General features: G+C 37.8%; 1 protein-coding gene and 2 long non-coding RNA genes across 3 annotated transcripts; 1 reads left to right on the top strand and 2 right to left on the bottom strand.

Annotated features, from left to right (window-relative positions):
* Positions 1–1,597: 1,597 nt before the first annotated feature.
* Positions 1,598–3,237, top strand: LOC113702917 (uncharacterized). Its single transcript, XR_011820154.1, has 2 exons — positions 1,598–2,116; positions 2,934–3,237. It is a non-coding gene; the product is annotated as an uncharacterized lncRNA (long non-coding RNA).
* Positions 3,238–4,056: 819 nt separating this feature from the next.
* LOC113702918 (uncharacterized) lies at positions 4,057–6,307 on the bottom strand. The gene is made up of 2 exons (XR_003451301.2): positions 5,693–6,307; positions 4,057–4,352 (listed from the first exon to the last, which is right to left on the bottom strand). It is a non-coding gene; the product is annotated as an uncharacterized lncRNA (long non-coding RNA).
* Positions 6,308–13,342: 7,035 nt separating this feature from the next.
* On the bottom strand, positions 13,343–15,558 carry LOC113703496 (ethylene-responsive transcription factor CRF2-like). The gene is made up of 2 exons (XM_027224874.2): positions 15,044–15,558; positions 13,343–14,947 (listed from the first exon to the last, which is right to left on the bottom strand). Exon 2 carries the CDS (start codon positions 14,750–14,752, stop codon positions 13,622–13,624), a length of 1,131 nt encoding a protein of 376 aa, XP_027080675.1. The 5' UTR covers positions 14,753–14,947; positions 15,044–15,558; the 3' UTR covers positions 13,343–13,621.
* Positions 15,559–16,581: the final 1,023 nt, after the last annotated feature.

The raw sequence follows: 16,581 nt of genomic DNA, 5'->3' as shown, positions 1-16,581 counted from the left end.
TTTTTTAACAGAGAATCTAGAGCACCTGCTGATACTTAATAGGGATAATTTCACAAACCTTCCTTGAGGTTTTTGACAATTTCACTCGGCTCCCCTCAGGTTTTACAAATTACACTGACCTCCCTTGTCACAATAAAATGACTATAATGACCTTCACTTAATAAATAATTCACAGTATAATGAAATGAGATTAAAAAAAGAAAAGAAACCTAACTTTTTCGTTTATCCTGTTTACATATTGCAACCAACGTCCATTCGCTCTCACTTACCGTCATTTCGTTCTCATCCATCAAACCCTTGCTCCTACAATTCACTCTCAAATTATCACCAACTATTGCTTATAATTGCAGCCAATCACATCACAAGTGATCCGTTAAACTCTACTATATATTCCTATTTCTCATTTCTTCTCTTTAGAATTGTCAAATCATAAGTTTAGTTGAGCGATTAGATTTGATGGTTGAAGTAAAATTTGATTTCATAGTCAATCTAAAAAGGAGATGAAGAGTCACACAATAATAATGGAACAAATAATGCAATCATTGGCCAAAAGATGAAGAGGGGCTAAAATTAGTAAATTTGATAATTTGTTTATCATTTATCCAAAAATTCTTTTAAGATGTTAATAAGTACATTTATATTTCTTTTTATGCTTGACAATTGTTGGTTGTGGTTTTGCTATGGAGATAGGATAGAGTTTCTTCTCTATATTTAAGATTATAACATATTTGGAGATTTAAAGGTAGGTTAGATTATTTTGTTTTGAGAAGGTGTAGGCATTGGGTTTGAAGTTTGGGGTGTGATTAGTTGTAAATAGAATTTTGATTTTTGGTAAAATGAATTTCTTGAAGATCTCTATAGTCATAATGATGTCTTTCCTTCTCTTAAACTTGATTAATCCCATCCATGCCTAAATCTCGCCTAAGGATTTTCTTCAAGGCCATAATGTGGCTCATTTAGTAGGAGTTAAACCACTTATATGAAATCAAATCATGGCGTTCTGTGTTGAAGATTATGCAACCATAAGGACAGTTGATTGTGAATTTGACTATTCCATGGAACCATATAGTGAGAATATTTTTGAAGAATGGAACGAATCTTCAAGATTGAATGCATGCTTTGGGAGAAACAATTTTATGACTATGATAATAGAACGAATGCATGCTATGATAATAGATTGAATGCATGCTTTGGAACGAATCTTCAAGATTGAATGCATGATTTGGTTGCTTGGGTTTAGAATTTCAAATTAGACTATTTATTAGGCTAGTTTGTTAATATAGTGAGTTTGGTTAAAATATGGAAGAAAGCAATTGGCAAAATAATTTTTGTTTTATTTTTGTACAAAAAGGGTAGTTTAGGATATTGTTATATAACAATAAAAGTAAGGGAGGTAGATATAATTTAACAAACTTGAGGGGAGATCTCTGCGATTGTGAGAAACCTCTGATCTAATATACACAACTTACTATTTTATATATACAACTTTAAATACATTTTTTTTATTCGTACGTTTAGTCACTTTTCTGATCTAATTTTGATTAAGGAAAAACTCTTAAGCCTCAATTAAGTAGTACCAGCAACCTTATGTAAAAAATTAAAAAAAAATTGAAAAGATTTGCGGCAAAAGTAAAAATGGGCAAGTTGGCATGAGGAAGAAAGAAATCATTGCAGCCTTTCACGTACTTGTTTAGAATCTTGTTAGATCTGTTCCAAAAGAAGAGTGGGACACAAAAAAAAGGGGGTGCAAGTAGGGGAATTAAAGCTGCAAAAGTGGTCACCATTTCCATTCGAAGACTCGTAGTCTAGTACCAGTACAATTTCCTTGTAGGAACGTATTATTCAAGAATATAGCAGCTTCATTCCTTTCGGAGCGCTGTAGCAGAAATAGAAAGTGAGAGCCAGAGAGCAAAATTATTTATTGATTAGTACAAAGAGTAAGAGATCAACCAGAGAGAGAGAGAGAGAGAGATGGAGATCAATAAAAGAATGTGCAATGGCCTCGTCGTTGTCGTCCTAATTGCTGTTATTTTCACCGCCTTTATGCCTGCTGCTGCTGAGGGTCATGTTCATCATAGCTTCCCTCCAGCCCCGGCTCCTGCTCCGACCAGTGACGGTAAAATTTTCTTTTACTGTCATTTGTGTACCATTTTGTTTGGCTTGTTCAATAATGCGGATTTTATTTTGTTTTCTTTTTCTTGTTCTGGTTCTTAGAAAAATGTGGGATTGCTGTTCATGGTTGGCCGGGAAATTCTTTGATGGCCATGGGTTTATGGTGAAAATGGCTATACGTTGTTTCCTTTGGAGGAGGGATCTGGGAGATCTTCTCTTCTTCTTGTGCGTAGAGTGCCTATAGTTTTGTTGCAGCAGCTATTTGCTAAACATGACAATAATGTCATCTTTTGGAGTTTTGAGATTGACAAAATGTAATTGATATTTTCAACTGTCCTTTTGACTAATTTTTACTGTAAAATACGTAAATCACTATGAGTTTTGGTTGACTAAAGTGATACAATGAAAAGCAATCGCCGGGCAGTTTACTTGATTATTGAGTAATCAAGTTATGCACCGACCGAGTTTCAAGACAAGAATTAGTTAATTGACAGTTAATTGATTTCCAAAAAAAAAAAAAAAAAGGAGCATATGATACATTGCAGAAGTCATCCTCTGAAACAAAATCAATTATACAATTTACTTGTCCTGACTTTTAATGACAATGACGACACAGGATCTTTTCCCATTTGTATTTTTTCTGGTTCCTATTTACTTCATGGATATTTGCTACGTAGAAGAAGTAAATCCGCGGTTTAAGACACGATTCCTAGCATGATACAGTTATTCCTACCTAAATCGTTACTTTTTCAGGCTTGCCTGCTAGTAAGCATATTACAGAAAGCTTCCTAAAAGTTTTTGATTTTGTATTCATATTTCAGGGACAACTATTGACCAGGGGATTGCTTACGTCTTGATGTTGTTGGCTCTGGTGCTTACATATCTCATCCACACCCTGGAAGTTCCCCTCAACTTCCAGGTTATTTGATTATAAATCCATACTACTATTGCCCAGGAAAGAGTTATAGGCTAGAGTGAATTGAAATGCACGAGTAAATTGCTAGAAAGACTTTCACGATTGCTTATGTAATGTCGTCCTGGGACATACATTAAGCATCTTACTATGGGATTCTTTTGAGTAATTGTTGCATTAAACTGCTATTTACTAGAACAGGTTTTGGTTTATCTTTCCCAACTTGCTTCCTACTTGACTGGATCCAATTCTATGTGCTCATCTCCAAACTATATTTCTGTATTTCTTCGTCAAAGGTGAATTATCAAGATCTTTTAATCAACCTAAGAGAAGAGGTTGTATCCTGAGGCTTTCTGCTGCAATCCTATGCAAGTATGGGTAGTGTATCCTTTGCCATGGCAATCTGAGATTGCAAGAGCTCAGTGGAAGCTCAAAATGGATTAGATTAGTGTCATATGCAATGAGCTTAAACAGGGGCCGCAGCTTTGCTCCCCCATTGACACCTGATCTACCGCGCTCTGAGCAATTCTGTGCTATATGCTTGCCATCATGAAATGAAAGAGGAGGCAGGGACATTACTTCGGAGGCTAGCCTCTCGGAGAATTCTGATAAAACAAAACTAAGCTGCATAAGCAATATTCTGAGGTAACCTGATCCTCTTTACACCAGCTACACAAAGTCTACAAAAGATGATTTTGACTACAGAATTCATAAATTTGTTGCAGAGTAAATGTTTAAAGAATCTGTTGGGTATCGCCAGTTTGGTAACTTGACTTTCTGGCAAGTACACCACCATTAGTTTGATGGCTAGAATAGACTTTCATTTCCAGTAAATTTGAAGCACCAACCCTATTGTCAACTATACTACGTATCCTACTGTGTTCAAGGATAACAATTATTTTTAAACGAAGAATTGTGATTGTGCAATTTCAACTTTCTGGAGCGTTCCAAAGGTTCTTATCAAATGCTTTGAATGATCATAGAGACAACATCAACTTGTAAATCGAAGGTGCAGAAGAACAAGTCCTACCTGGCCTTCAAAAGGAGCTCTTTAAATTGAAAATGACATGAAAGGAAGAGTGTCTGATGTTTCAGTATGAAATACAGGATAAGATCATCATTAAGCAGAAAACCTTGGCCCTCTTGATTATGCAATGTGCAATCATCTTTCATTGTCTAGCCTCAATCACTGTTAGCTGAAAAAATAGTGCAACAACCTGGTCAAGTTTAATACATGTCTAGCAATCACAAGTGATTAATGTTTCTTCTCGCTACTCGCATCAACACTTCCTTGGTTTTCTTCGGCCAATGAGAATTTCTTCACTCTCTGTCAAGAAAAATAGGGTATGAGTATGGCCCATAACAAATCCAAGCAATACTGCACATTATGTATGAAATAGAGCAAACTCTCAGTCTTAGATAACAGTAGTATTGTTTATTAGCATCCCAAAATCAGTGGAAACCTTTTTTTTTTTTTTTTTCAGGTACAACAGCGGAAAAGATTTTGGGAAAACCACACTAACCTAGCAAGACATAATGAATCAGAGAAATACCAAAAAGAAACTATCTCCTCAACATTCTCTATTCCAAGTTTCCAACTGAGTTATTGATTACTTCAGAGGTATCATGCCAATAACTAAGAGAAGCAAGCAAGACAGGAGGAAAGATAATGCTAAAATTCGTTGAATTCAATACAAAACCGCTTTACCTAACATGGGAGAAGCTACAAATTCAAGTATCAAGTATCTGTTATGCTACATGCAAAGCAAGGAGGCAAAACTGTCAGCTATTATTACATGAAGAAGAAATAGTTGGAACGAGCTTTAACACATAACCAACTACTTAAGGACAATTTGATGCAAGAACTTCAAAGTTTTTCCACAATCACAAAGGAATATGTTTTACTGACTGTAGTCAATTATATCCACTACAACAAACAAGACGCGTCTCTCCTCATCACCTTACAATTGGTCACCAAGATATTTCCTCCTCTACTAGCAAAACAATCGATGTACTCCTACAGCATAATGCTAAATAAGGACCATTCACTGTAAACTAGGAAAGAAAAGAAAGTGAGGCAACAAGTCAGCGAGTCGTTGTTTTCCTCACTAGAAGTTCTAATGATTGTTCTACTCTATTTCCATTCCAAATTGGGTTATCAACACTCTTTTTAGATTTTTACAGCTCTGATCAGCTTATGAACACATTTCCCTCGGCATCGCAATGACTAAACCAACATTGCCTGAACAAAGGGAATAATGGTTGCATGATTCTATAAATGGACTTTGATGGTTATTGAAATCGTCCATAGTCTCACGCAATTGGGTCGGACAAGGTACTTCAACATGAAGATACCGTCAAAGGTCCTTCATTTATTATTTCGATGCAGCAATAATTGGTAAAAAGGAAAATGATCAAACACAAGCAACTTTCAAGCCTTTAATCTCCAACCCTTATCATTACCTTTCCTCATCTATTTCAATTTTAATTAATCATAATCGTAATCATTAACGCAAACCAGTTGATTTCCCAATCCGCTTCAGCAACTTAATTTGTCAATTTAGCAAGCACAATATGTACAACCAAATCCAGTGCTCCGCAAAACAAGTAGGAGTATCAAATCATACATCATAGTAAAACATAAACAGACAAACAGATAATGAGCACCTTGTCGAGGACGCATTGGCGCAACGACTGAAGGAGACGGAGGCACTTCTCTTGATCGTAAGGGGTTTCGGTGACGCAGTTGAGCAAATTCAGTGCCTCCTGCCCGCATACTGCTTGGCCTTTCCGAGCTGAATCCATCTTCCCCTGTTTCTTCTGATTTTGGGGGTTCTAGAGAAAGCAGGAGGGTTTTAGAGAAGGGGCTGTTTGGTCGTTTTCCTGGCTCTGGGAAATTGAAAGAGAACCAGACAGCAGCCCCCGCGCACACTGTTTTAAGTTTTACCCAACATATAATTTCTTCCTCCTCAAGAATGTTATGCAAGAATTGTTCAGACGGCCACCACCACCAAAAAAAAAAAAAAAAAAGAAGTCTAATCATCGCGTTATTTTATTTCTTACTCAAATCCGATGCCTCTCTAGTTCAGTTCGATTGATGTAACTCTTATAATATTTTAGTGTAAATTTGTACAACTATGATGTGTTCATGAAAATTGTTTACTTATATATAATTAAATAATGTAAACTATACAATTACACTAAAATTGTGTAAATTTATATCAAATATTATTATTTTAAGAATGATAACAAGTGCACGGAATTGGACAAAACTCAACTGGAGGGGTTGCATTTCCTTCTTAAAAGTGGTGGGTTAGACTGCATACTGTCTGAATGTACATATATATATATATATATATATATATATATATATATATATATTGGCGTTATCACGTGTGATTTTGCGCATATATAGAATATCATCTTTTGGAGGAGAAAGGACATCAAAAGACATACAAAAAGATGCTCCTTTTTATTTCTTAAGTGACTAAACAATAACAAATTTTTTGTCCCGATGGTCTTCGCACATAATACCACCCATCTAATTTTAAAACAATTCAATTTCCATGTAGCTAGGTTTAGTTTTGTGGATAATTTTATTCAAGTTTGATTTTTTTTTTTTTGGCAGAATCGAATTCGATTGAGCTTTCATCAAGTCAAGCCCAAGTAGTTTGAAATTTTCACAAATAAAATCCAATTTTATAAGAATAAAATTAAACTCGAGTTAAGTTTAAAAGTTTATTGACTATAAAATATTGTTCAAGTTTGATTTAACTAACTGACGAACCAAATTTAAACTATATTTTTATTGTATCGAGTTCGATTCGAATATCGAACAGTGTAATTTATTTTTTGCCCCTTTTTTGTGAACCATTGACTCTGGGTTCAACGTATACGAGAGTTTAAGTTCTCCTATCACATGCGGACACTGGTGGCTCAAGATTCTAGCAACACGTGGATAATTGTAATCGTTGTCACGAAAGGGGTAAGGTCTAGAATCTACTTTAGCTGCAGTTCACTGATCACGGGCTTCAGTAGAAGACTTGGATACAGAAAGCCAAAACGGCCCAAACATCAAAAGGATTCCCCGTAGTTGCATGCAGAAGCGCAAAACCAAGGGCAACAAAACGAACGTTGGGCTGGAAAAGTGACTAAGCCGACCGAAAAGCAGGCCTGCCATAAGCTGCACTGGTCCAACTTTCCCAGGTGTCGACAAGAAGTATATTTTAAGGGACGAATAAAACTGTCTTTAATAGAGATTTTGATAAATGTAAGATAAAAAAATAATTGAAAAATATATTTATCAAAAATGTAGAGATTTTTTTTTTTTTAATTATGAAAAATCCCTTTCCAAACAAGGCGAAACTTTGAAAGGAAACAAAGTAAGAGAAAGATCTAAGAGTTACCAGAACGGAAAAAGATTAGAGCGAAGACGTGCAAAAGAGGATGCCACAAGAATGGCAAGGGAGACGTGGCAATATTTAATAAACCATGCACTTGTTCGTGAGAAGCCAGCATCCCGCCTGTTGGTGTTTCAAGTCTCAAGCATGGTAAGGTGGACGAGCAGCAGGGGAAGTGGGCCACTCTCTCTGATATCTGGGGGCCCAGGAACTTTTATGATATCAAAGCCCCGAAACATCTCTTCATTCCGCCCCCATCACTTTCCTGTCACTAGGTGAGAGTGACCCTTCTGCACCTACCTACATGCTAAATCCCCAGTTTTTTTTTTTTTTGGCAAACTACATTCCAATGCTCCTCGCAATTTCAATCTCGTTCTTTTCCGACAAGCAAATACCATAATTTTGAACAAATCGTGCAAACAAAACCAGAGAAGTAGAACAAACGCGAAAATATGGGCTTTAATTATTCCGCGATTGGTAGCAGATACTATCATATCATATTTACCCCCAGACCTCTCCTCTAGGGCCGGAGTAGGATTACTCGGGTCCCGTAAGGATTGACTCGAACACCCACTTCGTCAACAAAAAAAAAAATTAAAGGTGGCTCTAAATCTTCATGAGGCTTCCATAATACAAGCTAAACCCATCCAGTAAAGAAAAAGATTCTCATTTGAACTATTATTTTCTGAATTTTTTTTAAAAAAAATATTATAACGAATTGATATATGTATATATATATATATAAAAGGTGATTAAAAAATACATTTATGAAAAATCTAAAAATTTTATAGGAAAAAACAGTAATCCATACAAAGCGATTTATTAACCTAATCACATGGTGCACATCCAAAAAGCCAGATGGCTCATACACGTTAGCTTCCGGGACCATTTTGGGAATTTGCAGTAGTTGCCTTTAAGAGAGAGAGAGAGGGCGTGAAAGAAAAGAATGAACAAGGCGAGCCTCCCGCGACGCGCCGCAATGCAGAAGCGACCCAGCTGAGCTGCTGCGCTTTAAAGACAGCGCGGCGCACCCCTCCATCCAGCGCAATACTAACTGCATTTTGTACTCACCCCGGCGCAGCACAGAAATCACGTCCCCGTCTAAGCTGCATATTATCGAGTGCTGTCGTACGCAGGTTCGCTGAGCTGGACAAAGGGCCCACAAATTGGAGGGAGCAGCCCAGAAATCCTACTAGGTGCAATGCAAAAAGATGAGCAGTACGGTACTGGGATGGGACCGATGAATGATAATGATGATGATGAACCGAAGAAGTTCGTTAAGCTGACAAAACAAAATTGAAAATACTACCACGTTACCTTAAATGCTTGGCTGCTGTGTCAACCCCAAGCTCAAGATTCCAATCTTTGCTGATATTTTTTTTTTTTTGCTCTTCTTTTGAGTTTTCATCCAGAAAATCTACTTCTTTTTTTTTTATTGTATGTTTCTGTCTGTCCACATCTCCCTTGTGCTTTTAGCATGATTTTGGTTCTTGTGAAAAGATATTATGTGTACAAGTTGTACGTTGTTTCTTATTTTTTTAATTAAATTGAACATTTTATTGATAAGAATAGTAAGTTTGTACACGGAATGTAGAATTTCTATTACATCAATAGTACTCTATGCTATATAATGCTAGTCAACTAAAACAAGTCAGAGGTAGTCCCAACTCTATAGCTAATTCTAAACTTGTCTTGTTTACAGGAAATTTTTTCCAACCTGCCACTACATCTCTTACAGCAGTATGCACTTCATGAATAATGTACTCTTCTTTTACAAGCACGTGTTTGAATAAAGATTGGTTTCTAGCCTCCCATATATGGTATACCACCCCAACATATACCAATCTCCTCACTTGATTAGGAAAAGATTTGGACTTCCAATGGGCATTTAACCATTGTACTTCATTTGTCCATGGTAGAGTATCTCCAGCAGACAAGCACATGTGTAACAAGTTTTTCTACACCTTCCTTGAAATGGAACATTCAAAGAACAAGTGATACATACCCCACGGGATAGTTCAGTCGGTCATGTAATCCTTATTTAAGGCATTGACCAGTGTTCGAATTCCGTGATTACCGAGTTCGGAGTGGGTTGGGACGCCCTCTCTCGAGCCGCAGGGGAATTAGTCAGGCCGATGACCTAGATATCCCCTGTGTCGTCCAAAAAAGAAAGAAAAGAAGAAGAACAAGTGATTCATGGTCTCCAATTGGCCTTGACATAGCTTGCACAACTTACCTTCCGGTCTTACCCCCTAATTCTTCAATCTATCCGTAGTATTTAATTTCCTAAGACATAGCATCCAAACAATAAAAGCATATCTCGGAAAAATGAATTTCCTTTATTTTTTTTATAGTGAATAGCGAAACTCGGAAATAACTTGTCTAAGGCAACTTTGGCCATTAGGAGGGATTAAGAATCCCTTTCTCAGCTGTAGACCAACAGGACAAACACACCACACCGTAACTCAAAAATCCAGAGGTGTGTCAATAATGCACCCCTTTAATTTTAGGTGGACCTCCTCCTTCTCTAACTCCTTATATAACTTAGGTTTCCCATTAAGTATAGGTGGTGTCATTTATAAGAGAAAGAAGGAGGACTATATTGTTTAACTTCTATGCACGATGATTAAATCCATTGTAATATAAGCTTCAACTGCACTTAGTTTTTCTGCAATGCCTTTTTTTAAAAAAAATTTATTTCGAGTACGTATTGTCTGCCTAAACGGCATCTATTTGTTTGCTTAAAACAATCTTAATCTATTTTAACTGTGGAAATCATTAGATGGAGATAAATGTATCAGTTAATGCAGTTGAGTTATTCTAGGCTGACTGAGCAGTTCCCGCTCTTCAAACTTTCCCCAGTGATAAATTGCACATCTGTATTGACTCTTTAAGTAAATTTCCATGACAGTTAATATTCCTTGGAGAAAAGGGAATACAAAACTTTCCGTAAATAAGCCAAAAGATCTCCAAAATCATTTTGAATTATCTATCACCTGACACTGTGTTTAGATTATATCATCTAACAAAAGTACCTAAGTTACTGTTGAGGGAGGTCAAATGCATCCGGATGTCGAGCATTGAGCAAGAATGTGCAAGAGATTTCTTGATTGCAGATGACATGATACAAATGTTTCTTGATTGCGGTTACAAGTATGCATCAAGATTGGCATTGAAACTCACAAATGGCTACGAATCATTTCAGATGAATGGGGTCATGATTTTTCTATCCACCACATCTCTAACATCTTTCCAAAATGTTGAGTCAACGTACAGCTGTTATATAGCGTATTGGTTCACAGGATTGGAGGAAAAGGAAAAAGACATCTTGAATCATGAAAGTAGAAAAATGTTGCCAAAAATGGCAGAAAGTTATGAACGAGTTTCATATGCAGAAAAAGAAAAGAAAAGAAAAAACAAAGAAAGCTTACGGCCATCTTGTTTGTGTTGTCTCTATTTGCTGCGACTTATAAGTTGAAGGCATTGGTTTGACAAATTTATATGGGGCTGGCTATCAATGCTCTGGATTTATTTGGAGAATGTAACAAGGTGGTTGTTATCGTGATGTGATGCTCACATTGTATTCTCATATAAGTTGTGAAATGAACGAAAAAACAAGTTTCACATCTTAGTTAACTTTCAAATGCTTTGCCATAATCCTATCAGGAAATGAGCTTAATTTGAGGCTATCCCCCTCTTAAAAGTTTTTTAAAAAAAAAGAAAAAGTCTAATTATGTATGGGGATCTCGTTATAGTAAATTATCTGTCCTTGTCCGCTTAAATTTGTGGCAAAAGTTAATAAAAATAAAGTGAGGAAGCAACAATAATATATTTAGGGATTGAAGAATAAATTCAGGGATCATGATCGATAAACCTGCAGGCTGACAATTTAGACTCGTTCTGTTGCTTTTACATCCGGAAGTTCTTTAATTTCGAGGAGATAGATAGAACAAATGCAAAAGTTTTGTATCTCCTGGAGACAGATGAATATCTAAGACATGCTTCCTCTAACCGTGAGCAAGAATACGGATTAGGGCGCGCATTTGATTTTAAGGTCAAGAAGTTTTATCTGAGTTGATATACTAACTAAATCACTAATACTGGGGACACCCAAGCTGAAGAAGATACCTGAAAATGAAAGATGATTTGGTAGCTGTGTTTTTTTGCAGCAAAAATCAACTTGACAATAAAGGTGCCAAAGATCCTTGTTGCAGGCCTTATTTTTGAGTACGTGGGGGGCTATGATTGTGAGATGCTATTTCACTCACTTCTTAAATTGTCCTATACCATTGATTTTGCAATGACTCCAAGTTGTTTGTCCAAATCTTTGTCATCCCTGAATCGTGAGACTCTCCAGCTAACTACGTACAGGACCACCAATGAGATGAAAACAATTGATAGAAACCACGATCAGATGAATAAAATTCTGCCAGCAACCTGGCCTCGGTGAATCAATTCTGGGCATCTTTCTTTAATTTGCTTGCTTATCGGCATGCCCGCCTCCTTCAATATTCACAAGCATGAGAGAAAAAATAAATGAATAAATCTTGTGTTTGATTTTACTCGAGGAATGAATTTAACCCCTAAAATCTCGTTACAACCATGCACGGACAAAATTATTTATACATTAGAACAAAATTTTGATTGCTGAGTTTTAAACCAAACATTTGCAAGAAGGGAGGCTTGAACTTGAAGCTGCTGGCAGGGTATTCGAATTCGACTCATGCTTCTCCGTGAGTGACGGGGCCCAAGCAGCATCCATCACCTGGGGAACGTCCATCCTCTGATGATTAATGGATTTGTGTCCCAAAGAAAAATGTGATATTATCGAAGTCAATAATGGCTTAATTCCTTTTTATTTTCTTTTTAAGAAATTAATGAGGTGAATTCTTTCGGACGTGGATGAAGAAGATTCGTTGCCATTTGATGCTGGACAATATTCAATGCACTTACAACAGGTGGCAGCAATATGCAGGGAATGACTCCTTCGTTGCCTAACCCAACAAGAAAGCAAACTAATTAAGCTGCTTCAAAAGCAAACTGCTGCATGAACTGAAGCATTTACACGCGATTGTAGATAATCATTTAATGACAAGTTAAGATTTTCTAAAAAAAAACAGCCTATCTAATCTATTTACAATTTCGTCCCTAATCCAAACAACATTCCCGTCTATTCATATTGAATCCATCCGAACAAGATCATCATCCAATATGTGAATTACTTACTCTGCCCTGTCCTTGTTTCTTTTCCTTCCTATTCCCTCAAAACAAACGAACACTCGAATACTTCTTCTTATGGAAAAAGGAAAGCTAAGAAGAGAGAACATCACTAAATTAAAGCTGCACAGCAACAGTCGGGTGTTTGGTCCTTCGGTAAGCGTACAGCAAACAGAAGATGGAGTAGGATAGATATGGATGGAGTAGGAGAAATGGGCAGCCACCATAAATTTCATTTACTCCCACACCACACTGAAATTTCCGAATATGGTGCAGCAGAGAAGAAAGCCGCAACAACGACACAACGCTTAAAACTGAGCTCGTGCCCATTCATGCCGTGAATGAGACTTTTTAAAAAGACTTGTTACAAAACACTGAAGAAAACCTTCCCACTTGCTCTCCCACTCACTCATTCATTCAATTTCATTGTTTTACCTAACTCAATTGCTCTTCAGAATCACGTGTTCTTACACGTGCCATTCACATCAAACATCCACAAATTCCATCCTTTACTACCATACCAACTTTAATAGTAAATGTTTGCACAGAACACAACCATCAATTTTAATTTTAATTTTAATTTTTTTTAGACTAATAACAACAACGTATATGTCACGGAGTCGTGTTTTTTTTTCTTTCTTTCTTGTTTTTTTGTCTTTTAGTAAATATATATATATATATATATATATCTCACCAAAAATTAACAATGACATTTTTACCATATGTCATAATATTACTCATAAATCAACAAATAAACACTACTACATGGTACATACATACTAGTAGTACTACTACTACTTTTTAAACCCATAAACAAAATTGGCCACAATAAACTAATAAATAACCCAAAAAAAAAAAAACATAGAGAGAAAGAGGAAAAAAAAAAACATCCGATAGAGTAAGTAATTCACATATTACTTCATGCCTCAAAACTCAAAACTGTCAAAAAAAAAAAAAAGCTTTTACGGAGAAAGAAATCTCAAAGGGCCACCAGAGGATCCTTTCCAAATATGTCTCCCAAGTCTGAAAAGAAATCATCAGGCATTGCCGATCCAAACTCTACACTCTCACTCGAATCCACGAACGTATTATCAAAATTCCTAGCATACTCGAAAATATTTGAGTTGTCCTCGAACAAATCGCTGAAGTCCACTACTGGATCTTCAAACTCGAATCGCAAGTCCTCTGGAATCAACGAATAATGCGAGAAGTTCTCCGATACGCACATCTCCTCGCCACAGCTATCACGCCTTTCCTTTCCGATCCCGACCACTTCTTCGTGTAGAGGACTGGGTAAACACGACTCCGCTTCGGCCTCCTCATTGCTGTTCGACGTGGAAGCAAACCGCAGGACAGACTTGGGAGAGCGTTGGTTGTTGTGTGACTCCTCGCCGGAGTTGTAGCCGGAGCACGTGGCGGACTCCGGTGGAGGCGAACTGACGCTTCTCGCCGGAGGGGTTGCGAAGTTAGTCAGCGCGTCTGGTCCACGCAACTGTATAGCCGCGTGGTCATAAACCATGGCCGCCTCTTCGGCTGTATCGTAAGTGCCCAACCACAGGCGGACACGTCTCGAAGGATCTCTAATCTCAGCCGCCCATTTCCCCCACGGCCGTTGTCGTACACCGCGAAACTTCTTAACATTGCTCCCCTCAGCTACCCGCGTTTGCTTTCCCTTCCCAACGCCACCGCTGCTCTTTTTCCTCTTCTTATTAGTAGTACTAGTACCATTCCCAGCGGCCGCCGGAGCAGCAGACCCCCTACTCCTCCAAACGCTGTTAACATTTCCGGCACTCGTACAAGCATTAACGTTCCCGTCGCCGTTGTCCCTGAAGGTCTCAATCTTGACCTCGTTGATGAACCTCTTAACCCTGTGTCTTCGTTTGAAGGCCTCCTCATCTTCGTCGCTGGAGGAGTCAGTCGCGTCAGCGTCGGTGACGGAAATCCGCACGACTCTAGGTTTGACGGCATTCATGTCCGGTGACTTCCTTGTCCGGCCGGCGAGGGAGGGCGGTAAAGGGGAAGGTCTGACCATAGTGGTCTGCTTCCTGTGCTCAGTGTATTTCACTCCTTTTTTATTAGTCAACATGTCTTGCATTCTTTGTTGGTCCATCGTGTTGGGGGAGACAGTGGAAAAAGAAAGAGACCCGAGGAAAAGGAGAGAAGATTATGAGTCAGGTTCGCATTTGAAAGCGAAAGGGGGTAGAACCCAGAAGCAGAAGTGAGGAGAGGAGAAGGGATGGAAGAGATTCTCGGAATAAAGGGGCAGCTGAACGTTGCTAAAGATCAAACGCCCTTGAAATTAACACTGCAAAATAAAAATTACCATGGGTTTCTAAGATGAGGTGACCAAAAAAGGAAGAGAAAGTTCGAGGAAAGGAGCAATAAAAGAAGAGATGTTTACTTAGGAAAGTGAGTTAAAGATAGATACATAGATGGATAGATATCTTCCAAAGCCTTCTTTTTTAACTCTCTCTCTCTCTATCACACACACACACACTCAAGGGTGTGTTGGAGCAAAAAGAGTGAAGATGAGAAAAGAGAAACATGCAGGAAAGTGTATATATATTGGTGAAAGTTTTTGGGATGGAAAAGGAAAGGGAATATATGTTCCAGAAGAATCACAAGCGGTGTCCCAAAAGCTTCATGTTTCTGTTTCTGCTCCTCCTGCCTCTGCTATAAAAAAAAAAAACAAAAAATCCAAAAGCTCAAAAATTCAGGGGATGGATGTCAGGGAGGGTGGTGCGCTTGAGGCTTTGAGCAGGAGCAGATGGAGAAAAGGAGGCAGAGGTTGTGGAAGAAGAAGAAGAGAGCAAGAGGGTGAGACTGTGAGACTGTGAGGGAGGAGGAGTGTGTATTCAGTTGGATTGTAGACCGAAGCTACTGCTGGAAATGCTGTTTTATAGGATACGATTGTTTCAAAAGAACTACTATTATTATTTAATTAAAAATAAAATTCTCAAAATTAAACAAATATATTAGTAGATACTCTAGTCTAGTAGTTTTGTTTTTACTTATAGTAGTAATTTGTAGTTATGCCGGTTTAACCTTCAGTTAAAATTGATTAGTAATTCTGGTCTAATCAGAGAGTGATGCAGCGGAGATATTTTAGGCGAGCCGCCGCATCTAGTGGAGAAAGCAGTACGATCTTGACATGTGGATAAATGGGGTCAATAATTTAACGGCAAGCAATGAGTGATGGATGGATTGTAGATGGTGTTGAATCAGTTACAGCAGGCTAAGGGTAGTTTTTTTTTTTTGGGGAGGGGGGGGGGGGGCTTTTTCTTTGTACCGGTAGTGTATTTTTTTTCATCCTCCGAGTCATTGGAATCTGTGATTCAGGTCACGTGACACCGGAGAGGGCGGTTCCGTTAATTTAGTCAGTCAGTCAGTCAATCAAATGACTCGGTAGTTAGCTCTTTAGCAGTAGCGAGCGAGTCATTGTACTAGTAATAATGCGTCAGTCTATCTTTGACCGAAAGATCTTAATTAAGAGTAGCAATCTCAACTCTGAGGCCTTATAGTCCCGGGGTTAGCGTTTAATGCTGGTAATTATGAATTTAAATGTGGTTTATTGAACAGATTTACCAGTAAATAGTAGTAATACACTACTATAATATACTCTGTCAACCGATGCTTTTATAGAAGAGAGCTGGTGAGCTTTTAGCGCCTGATTTCCAGAGACCGTTGTAGAGAAAGTTTTACCGTTTCTAATGGTACAAACAGAGCAGCAGTGGTGAATTTTAAATTTGGAGTGGTTGCAATTTTTTAACTGTTTTCCTGCTGAATTTACAGCTAAAATAAACGTGGGAGGCAACCTAGAATTTGGCGCCATTCATAAAATTGCCTTTTTTTTTTTTCTTGGGTTGGTTTGGAATTCCCATGCTGCTCTCTAAGCAATTTTATACTATTCGGGAGTAGACTAAAGACCAGATAGGTGTA

Source organism: Coffea arabica, chromosome 8e (genome assembly GCF_036785885.1).
Source record: "Coffea arabica cultivar ET-39 chromosome 8e, Coffea Arabica ET-39 HiFi, whole genome shotgun sequence".
Classification (NCBI taxonomy): Eukaryota; Viridiplantae; Streptophyta; class Magnoliopsida; order Gentianales; family Rubiaceae; genus Coffea; species Coffea arabica.
The sequence above is the reverse complement of the archived record's forward strand: the minus strand, read 5'-3'. Positions and strand labels throughout refer to the sequence as shown.